The following is a 10,217-nucleotide window of genomic DNA, read 5'->3' on the forward strand; positions in this document are numbered from 1 at the left end:
AGCGAGCAGCTACTCTCCCAGCAAAGAGATTGTCACCACACCTTCATATAGTCCCCAGTGTGTGTGGCTCAGCACGCTGTGCTGTGCACGGAGCTGTGCGAGGCCAGGCTCCTCTGCAGCCTTCCTCCCTACCTGTGCATTTATCTGAGCTGTGAAACCCTGCTCTCACCTCATCCAACTTGCCCTGTTAGGCAGCCTGGGCTCAGTCTGCAGCCAGACTGCCTACACATGCAGCATCCACCACCCAGCCACCGTTATTTGTGCTGTCCCTTGGCTGCAGCATGAGCAGGAGTTCCAGGCAGATCCGCTGAATCCAGGAGTGCCAGGGCCCATCCCCACAGCAGGCAGCACTGTGCGCTGCACCTCGCTTCTCCAAGTTACAACTCCTCTGCCTCACAGGCAGCTAAAAGGCATTCAAGCAGGTAAGTGCCATGGTCAGAGGAGGAATTTGCCCCCGAGGCTGGGGCAGCATTACTTCTGCATGGCAGCCCATGGCAGCTTTAGCATCAGGAAATGTCTTTTACCATTCAGTGCACAGCAGAGATGGACACCTACCTAAGAAGCCTTTTATATAATGAAGGAAAGTGTAATCTTACAGATTATTCTGCCAAAAGTGGCATGAAAAATTATCAGAGGAGGCCCTACAAGGCACCTGGACTCCCTGGAATCATATTTACAAAACCAGCCCCAGTAATAACACCATCTATCTAGGTTTACAGCTCAGGTGCTTTTCTCTGTGCCACCTCAGCCACTCACCTGTTTCTTGCAAATTCAACTTCCTGAAGCATTCTGGCTACAGTCAAATGATTTCTCTAAACTTAAGAGCTTGTTTATTTTTTTTCTAAAAACTCTCAAAGACTTATTTTCTGCAGAATACTCAGAAAACACAGCTTGAGAAGCAAAATTCAGGTGGGTTTAATGGTGCCTCCAGCTGTGCCTCATTTTAAAGTCACTGTTTATTCAACAGAATCAATGCAAAGCAGAATTAACTCAAGTTACCACATACTTTCAATGTCATGGTCTGAAAAAGTAGCAGTTTAGGAGAGTAACACTGCTGTCACTTGGACTATTCCCCTTCTACTTGCCTCCTTAAAAACCATGGGATTTCTCATACCATATGCCATCAGAGAAGACAAAATAAAATAACTTACGTAATTTTGTAGGGAATTCCAGGTTTCTAACCCTGAAAGCACTAGTACTTTAAGGGTAGTGTAGGAAATGGTGCTGTGACATAAATCAGCAGCCTCACCAGCAGCAAGAAAAAGGTCCATGTAATTTTTGACACTTGCTCACTGCCTGTCCTTCTCCATGGAATTTCACTTGGGTCTGCCTGGATTTAATTCTAGCACTTGCACACAGTCTAGCTCAGGAAGTTCCTGCAGTTCTCACTGAGGTGTGAGAGAGTAGAGCAGAGAGCAGAGCTTCCCCATTTGTGGCTGTGAGCTGGGAAGCCAGCAGCTCAGGGGAGGGAGCCCAAGAAGAGCCATGCACGTGTGTCACTGCTGGGGAACAGCAAGTACAGATCCCCTTCACCACCCGAGTGCCAGCCAGGGCCAGTGGCAGCAGGCAGCCTTGTGCTCTCAAGGTACAAGGATGGAGAACAACCAGAGACTGAGGACATGAGCAAATTTCCACATTAATTCCACCTTCTTGTTAGCAAACTTCCGAGTATCTGTCTTAGCAAGTAGCCCTTGGAACCTACCACTAGACCTACAGTTCCTAGAGATAAAAAATGTGCTTCATTTTCACACCAGTGCTAAGCTTCCTCCTGCCCCTCTAACAATGCACACCCTAACAAGGACACTCTCTACTCTTGTCAATATTAAAAAAAAAAAAAAAAACCATCTTGAGAAAAGCCAATTATTCCCATATCCATAGCAGGCTTTTGCACATTATCAAGAACATGGACACACAACTGATTTGCCACTCGTCAGGACAAGCAGGTAGGAAGCCCCAGCAGAGGGGACAGGACTAGGCGAGCTCCTGATGTGAACTTCTTGTAAACAGAAAACTCCTCCCAGCTGCCTGTCCCTACTGCTGCTTTGGAGATGCCACCTCCTGTGTGGTGCGAGCAACCACCCACATCTATGTTCTCTGAAGGAGGAGAAGAACACAAGGAAGAAAAATTTGGGAAACCAGTAGCCAGGAAACTGGTCACCATTTTACATCCATGGTTTTCTGTGGGTGAGGTGACTGCTGAGACCTCCCACTGCTGGCTCCCATGGGGAAAAACAGACCCACGTCCCTGCAGCAGCAGCATGACTCTTGTGAATACTCATGGTAAAAGCAAGAAATGGTTTGGTTTGTGACCTACCTTCACCAAGGGAACTCCCTCACTGAAGAACCATGTTTATTGGAGCACTGCTCCAGCACTCTGCGACAAGTTGTAGACCTCAGAAACCACCACTGGCTTGTGAATTGTCCCAGGCAAAGCACAACACTGACAAGTCCCAGAAAAATAAGCTGAATTCTGGGAGTAAGATGAACTGGAGGCTCAGCATCCCTTTTATTTTGTCAGAACAATGAGTATTTAGAAGATAAATAATTTTTCTCTGTTTAGAAAAACCTTCTGATGTTCCTGTGGTATTTTGGATTGATGATGATGAAAGATGACATGTACAGCTTTTCACTTACAGAAAGGGAACATGGGTAACTCACATTTTCTAAACTCCTCACAAGTAACTCACCTGATGACACAGGAACAAACAAATCAAGCCATCTGTACCAATCTCAGATGAACAACTTAAATTTGAGATACAAAGGATTTCACAAAGGAAAGAGCCAAGTGTCTGAAGCCATTTTAATACTGGACATTTTTTCTTAACAGATTTAAGCATCTCCAGCTCTTTTATCCAACATACAAGGCATCTTAAAACATTCTGTATTACAGAATGCTATCTGAATGTACCCTCTGGCATCCTCAAAGGATTGCTCCAGTTCAGCATCTGCTTAAAACACTGCCTTCCTGCCTGCCTTTTTTTTTCCCCCCTTCCTGCTTGGGGCTAATCAGTCTACTTGTTTCTCTAGAAGAGCAATATGCTTCTCAGAACGCCTTAGGTATTGGAGAGACTCTTCAGTCCACCCTCAACTACTCATAATTATAGTTCTACCTCTGGTTCACTCATCAGTCAAGAAAGCAAAGATCAAAAAAGGCATTCCCTTATTTTCTGTCAGAACATCATTCAGCCTAAGAACATTTTTGTAGAATAAGATGATTCACTGAGATTAAATTATGTGCTTATTTTCAGAAGTTTCCAATCCATCTTCCCAGAAGCTGTTTGCACATTCCTCCTTTCCTTTGAACAGAAGGTCTCTGCAGTAGGCACGCAGCTCTTCTGGTTAAGTTTCAGAGTTTCTGCTCCATCTCCAAATTCTTTTGATCACTCAAATTGTTGACTTTGCCCTTTTTGGCAGTATTTTCACTCAATGGTGATTCCCCTCTGAACTTCTTGCTCCACTTCTGGCCTCTCCTTGGTCCTGTTCTCAGCTTCAGCCTTCCTAAGAGACTGCTTTCCACCTACTTCAATTTCAGAGGGTCAAAACTTAGCCCCTTACTGATATTTCATGCGCTTTCTTCCTCCTACTTATGGTCCTGTAAGCACCATCCACTGCATTATTCCAACCCACAGAGCTGGGTAGCAAGCAAACCCCTGGTCTGTGCCTGCTTCCTACTCAGAACATAACCCTTTCTCCCTCACTAGCAAAAGCATCCCTTACTTTGACCAATAACTGATGGTCAGTTTGGAAATACTTGCTTATACCCAACATATATGGATTTATTTTTTCTATGTACTATTTACTCTGAGACTACCAGCCTCAAACAAAAGGCCACTTTTCTCTACTGTTTTGGGGTCGTTATGGTTTCCTTCCTCCCAAATGCAGTATTAATAAACCCATGGAAAGGGGAAAAAAACAAAAAAAACCAAAACAATAAGGAAAAGTATCATTGTAACAGCCACTGTATACTTGGAGATAGCTCATGATGTCATCACAAGGGTACAGTCCCTCTTGAAAATGTCAGCATTCCCAGAGTCCCATGGAAAGCAACTAATAGGGGACCATGTCTATGCTTTCCATTATCTTCAACTGATTTACACCACTTGCTGTTCCAGAAACAATGATTTCATAATTTATAATAAAAATCTAAAGTGGAAGGTTTTTTATGTATCAACAGACTCCATTTCATTTGCGTTACCCTCTAAACAGTGGGAGGAGACTGGTGTTCCTTACCTGTGAGCTCTCAGTGAATCCACTTGTGCTGTGTCTCTGAACACTGGACTGCCCTGAAGTGTGGGGTTCTCAAACACAGCAAAAGAGAAAGGAGAGAGCTCAAGTGGAGAAGACTCTGCATTTTGGTGCTTTGCAAAGAAGTACTGCCTTAAAAATAGTGGCTTGCACAGAGACTGGGAAATCTGACTTGCCATGAAATGCAACCTTTCCCCCAATAATCCAACATATTTTATGTATTAAGACTCTGATGAAGAAGTTACCTCTTGCTTTGTTCCAGGACTTGTGACAGATCGGTTTTTCAAGGACAAATCTACACCTATGTCAGTGAATTCCAGCACTCCTGGTGGAGCTGCCGAGATACACCTGAGGTAGCCCAGCACAGGAAGGAAGAACAAAACCAAGCACAGGCCTGGTCAGAAACTCTTTAGGCATGAGAAGGAGTAAACAGGAAGGATGCACTCCAACTAGAATAACAGAATTTTGTTGTTTTGTTAGCTCCAAACATCATTCATGCTCTGATGCCTCCAGTAGGACAAACGAAGACACCACAAAGTTTCCCAAAGCACAAGAATGCAGCAATGCAGTTATATAGATTGCCATGAAACCTGCAGAATATCAGTGCCTGGAAATCCCCCTAGTGTGAAATTTATATCCTACAGTCAATAGCAAACCATTTTTTGCACCTACCAGCAGATGCTGTTTTCTAAAGGATAATATTCAGTTGTTTTCATTAAAGCTCATTCTTTGAAAGGACAGAGGCAACAATTTACGCTAAGGTTTATCCCAAAGGACTTTTAAGAGCTTTTAAAATACAAAACTAAAAACTGTCTTGGCTTTCCAACTGGCTTAAGTTTTCGCAGAATGCATCCATTTATACACAGCATTTCTGACAGAAGGAATTTCAAGAATGCAGCATGGTGGCAGTGTAGCTGATTAACCCTGTGGACAAAGTTTCATCAAGCTGGACTACTTTTGGTCAGCGTACAGCATTCAGGATACAAAAATACTCTGCTGGTCTTTCACTTCAGCTATTATAAAAGATATCCCCTACACTTTAGCTAAAATAAACCACACACAAACCAGAGAGAGAGGGAGAGAGAAAGCAAAACAGAGAGAGAGATGGCAGATACACTGAGAACCTGCAGTGTAGATAATCAAACCCTTTATTGTCTAAGTTACATTAGACTTGCAACACCATAAAAACCTGTTAAGAAGAAGAAACAGTAGATTGGTAGAGGTAGTAGAAAGTCCCTGTAACAGTCATAAAAGGGCTTTACAGGAGTGTGTCATGCCAAAAAAACGTATCACGTTGCTTGAAAGAGCTGATCAAAGCCCATTTGACTAAATAAATAAGAACACAACTCATTTTAAATACTATAATCTAACTAAAATAACAAATCAATACAATGATAAAGAAAAAAACCAGAAATTGTGGGATTCACTTTCAAAAACAGATGGTCCTTAAAGTTGGTTTTCCCCCACCCACTCTTATTTCTTGTTTAATTAAGTGAAAATCTCACTTCTGTGCTATAAACAGCATATAATTATTTAAACTGATTTCCCCTACTGTTGTTCTTCATGAAACTAAATTATGATTGTAAACTTTGCTGATTAGTACCCTGGCAATGGCAGTACAGCACTAGCTTCTCTGGCAAGAATTTGAGAAGAAAATTCCAGAAAGAAGATTTTGGCTCTAAATATTAACTCAGATTTTCTAGTTCAGCTTCCCAAAAAAAAAAAAAAAAATACAATTAAAAAAAGACAGAATTTACAAATGTACACTACACTTTTGTGCCATTTTGGGTATAGAAGAGTTTTTAATAACTAAACCACAAACAAACAGGTTAAGCAACTAGCTTTTTTGCATTCCTGAACTGTCACCATTACTTTCTCTCATGGAAAATATGACTCAGAAAAGCAACAAAACAAAAGAAAAAAAGAAATTTAAAAAAAATCAAAAACAAAAAAGAAAGCTAGTGCAAACCCAAAATTATAATCATTAAGCAACACAGCAAAATATTCATTATTTCTTTTCTTTTTTTTTTCTTGGTGTACAATGGAATGTGTCTATGCAACCTTCCTCAAAATAACTTCACAGAACAGTTAATTACAATAACTTTTAAGTACTTGCACAGACATTCCTAACTACACCAAGACTTACAGAGAATTCTGGTTTACATCTCGTGTAATAGCATAAGGAAAATTTAGTTAAAAAAAAAAATAAGAAAGGAAGTTAATTTGCATTTTTCAAGTGTTGCAATGTAATAAAACCTGTCAAGTAATTTAAAACAAATAACAAGTAGTATCCAGCCCAAATTACTGGCTAGATTTTTTTTTAAAATGCAACCCCCCTGCCCACCTGTTAGAACAGAACTGTTAGAACAGAAAGATCACGTTTTAAGGGTTTTTTTCTGCTTTTTTTTTTTAACAAATCTTTTGTCAGAAGCCCATTTCTAAAAAAACAGCACTATTACATTACTGTATTAAGTAAACTGTGGTCTCACCTGTATTAAAGGTTAGCATCATTTCTGTACATGTAAAATTATTGCTTTTTTTGAAAAATATATTTAGCATGCTAGTTGTTTTTTTAACTCCATTTCCTGCCTTTACAAAATGTTACAATTTAAAAAAACAAACAAACTAGTAAAGCTTTTGCAAAAATTTTCACAGAACATTTTCTTTCAAGGCAGCAGTAACTTTTGATAATGCATAAAATTATATGTGCAAAATCTGAAACTTTCAGAAATATTACCATCACACATAGTGTCACAGCAATAAGAAAAGAAAATATTTATATCTGTGGAATACATTTTTAATTGCTTACACTGCATGGTTTAACAACCTGTTATGTGCCACAACCCCACCTTGAAAACTTGCAGTTAAAGAGTTACTGTAGAAGAGGTATATAAAGCTTTTTTTTTGCCTTTTTTTTTTCTAACACCACCAGTGATCACCAGGTACAAGACATGACACATTTATATGAACATTAACCTGCCACCACAAAAGAAGTTCCTTGTCTTTCCAGAATGCCAGCGTGCCCAAGGCGGAGCAGCAGCTGGTCTGCTGAACCAAACCAGGAGCAGAGAGCACCTTATGGCCCCAGGGCTGCCTGAATCCATTCAGTGACACCTTTTCTCTTCTAAACAGACAGATCAACGGTGTTAGACAGCTCAATGTTTTGTTTTTTTTCCTTTTTAATTTTCATTAAATGAAGACTTCCTTTGTGACCAGGTTGAAGAAAGTAGCCCTGTTAAAAAAAAAAGGTCCTGAGAGTGAAACACAGAAGCCTGTTTTTCTTCTTAGTGTTCAACTAGCTTTTCTTTTCCAAAGCAGAATAGAAGCTTTTCTCGGGAAGTGTTTCAATTTCCATATTCACATACTATTAATGGTGCGCAGTCAAGAGCAAGAGCACTAGAAATGCAAGTGGTCCCCAAACTGCAATGAAACAAACCATTGCAGAATGACGGTCTTTCTCTTTAGTCCCTTTAATCCTTCATCAAGCATTGCTTTCTCAGCACCGAATGCCACCTTTTCCCTGCACCCCCCATTCTTCCTCTCTCTGTTGTTGTTTTGTTTTTTGTTTTTTTTTTTTTTAATTTGCTTTTCAGCATGACAGGCAGTGGCAGTTTCATTAATTAATACTTCTCCAGCCCTCGAATCCACTGCTGTTTTTCAAATGTATCAAATAGTCATTGTGAGCATCAGGGAGGTTTTTGTTACAGTGCTTAACTTCTTCATGCTGTCCAAATCACATAAAGTTTAATTTTTCCAGTGTCTCAAACTTCTCTTGATTAATATAGATGCCTTGTGCCGCCACAGTGCTTGCCAACTCCACTGTTTATTATAAAGGAAATAAGGAACCATGGGACTGATTAGTACATCAATTTATATATATCTTGTGTAGCATCTTCATTTATTTTAAGATGATTAACAGCGCGGAGGCACCCCCCTCCTGGCAGAGCGCTGCTCCCAGCCTCGCGCAGCAGCTCCGGGTGCGGCCGTGGCTGGCAGGGGGATGCTCTGGAGCGCAGGGGGCTGCCGGGGCTCCTCCACCCGGGATCTAGGTTCCCTTCCGGAGATGCAGCATGTGGGTGACCTCTGCGCTGCCGTGGTCCCTCCCCTGCAAGAAGGACAACACAGGGAAAAGCTCATTCTCACCCCTGCTCCCAGGCATGACCCTCCAGCAAGTTCTGCCGGCATTCGTTACCCTTTATTAGCATCATGCACATTCATCTTGACCCACCACGTGAGAACATTTTGGGTTTGTTTTTTTTTTAAGCGTCTCCACCAAGACCAAAGCATGTCAGGCCCATAGAAAGTCTGGGATGGACCAGAACTATAATAACAGGATCTGGTGGAGCAGCTCAGAGAAGGCTGAGAACATGAAGAGAAAGCAGAGACCTCCAAAAAGTGGAAAGTATGTGCTAGCCAAAAGGGATTCACAACTAGATCAGTGTTTTAAAAAGGCTGAAGTTTGAGGTCACAGAGGCAGCTTAATGAAGAAAAACTGAATTCTTGTGCAGGTCTGTCAAATGCTAAGGCGGCTTTTTTTCCCCACTTGTCATCTTCCTTTTATTTTCTTAGACAATTTTCATGAATAATTACCACATTGAAAAAAAAATAGCAAGGATATTCTAAAATCAAGTGAAATTAAAGATAACATCATGAATAAGCGGGAGCCTGCAGCTCTCAAGAAAAGCTTTAAAATGACATTTAGAACATCACTGTCGGAACAATGCAGTTTACAATCCTGATCCTAAAACAACATGGCAAGATTAATCTTACATAAATGCATTATCCTTAAGCTAAAGTCTTGATGAAGTGAAACAGACCATTTTAAATTAATGCAACATAAAATACAGCACCCATGTAAAATCCAAGCAAGATTCAAGCTGTGCCTATGGCAGCCCTCGAAATAGCTAAAGAAAGCCCAGCTCTGGTTGACATAATGTATTAAGTGCATCTCTTTTGTTAATAGATTTAGAAAATTCCTAATTAAACCTGGCCCGAGATTCATGACATTTACCAGTCAAAGTTTCATTTTAAGTCGGAAAGATTTGCAACAAAATTAAAGAAAAAAAAAGCTGCTGTACAGACTGCAGTATATTTGAAATGTAGGAAACAGTAACTGAATGAGAGATGTGATAAAACTTCCTTAGTTGGATGCTGAATTTCCCGCAGTAAACTAAGAAAGATGCTTTACATTTTTGCGCGGCTGCATCATGCCTGAGAGACACAGCCACAATTCCAGGAGGAGGCATTCATCACTGGAACGCCTCATATCGACCCGGCTCCACGTACACAGGGGAGCACGGCAGAGCTCCATGGGGCTGGGAAGGAAGGAGGGAAGGGGATGGGAGGGGATGGCAGGCACCTTGCCCCACTTTACCTGGGAAGAAACTGAAAAAAGGGGTGTAATTAGGAGCGTTCTTTTGGGATGGATGGTCTGCAATGTGGTGAAGGCATGCCCGGCACATCATGGACCACACAGAACAAGGGATCCAGAAAAAGAACAATCCATCCTCCCCACGGCTTCAAGGATGGTGCAGGTGCTGGGTCGCTGAGCCCCTCTCAGGCACAGCTGTGCTCCCAGTTTCACTGGAGAACAGGACCTGAGCTTCACGTGTGCCAAAACCCACCCAAGGGGCTCACCCCCCTGTACTCACACCATCCCATGGTATGGTCACATTTTGAACCAGCTGATTGAATTCTTCCAGAAATAAAAATGTTTTCCCTTTCAAAAAGTAAGCTTTACTTACTTTCAGTGAAAAACAGCAGATTTTTACGTGAAACCTACAGCTTCCATGCCTAAAGCTGCTCTCATAGCAACTTCCAGGGCTTTTCCCCGGTTAACAGGAAAAACCCAGTTTGTCTGCATGTTAATAAGATGGACACAGGTCATTGCATGACATTGAAATAAACTGCAAGGAGCACAGATACCACTGCAGTTTGGTAGCAAGGGACAAGTGTTGGGACAAGAACTACAG

General features: G+C 41.5%; 1 protein-coding gene across 4 annotated transcripts in view; it reads right to left on the reverse strand.

The window, feature by feature from the left end:
* Positions 1–8,114: 8,114 nt before the first annotated feature.
* The window catches only part of ZNF516 (zinc finger protein 516), a 101,752-nt gene continuing 99,649 nt past the window's right edge, over positions 8,115–10,217 (reverse strand). For all 4 annotated transcript variants that reach the window (XM_021530855.3, XM_021530856.3, XM_021530858.3 and 1 more), the window contains exon 6: positions 8,115–8,350. In XM_021530855.3, coding sequence (XP_021386530.1) covers positions 8,291–8,350 — 60 coding nt within the window. In that variant the 3' untranslated portion in view covers positions 8,115–8,290. The remainder of the gene's footprint in view (positions 8,351–10,217) is intronic.

Source organism: Lonchura striata, chromosome 1, assembly GCF_046129695.1.
Source record: "Lonchura striata isolate bLonStr1 chromosome 1, bLonStr1.mat, whole genome shotgun sequence".
NCBI classification, from domain to species: Eukaryota; Metazoa; Chordata; class Aves; order Passeriformes; family Estrildidae; genus Lonchura; species Lonchura striata.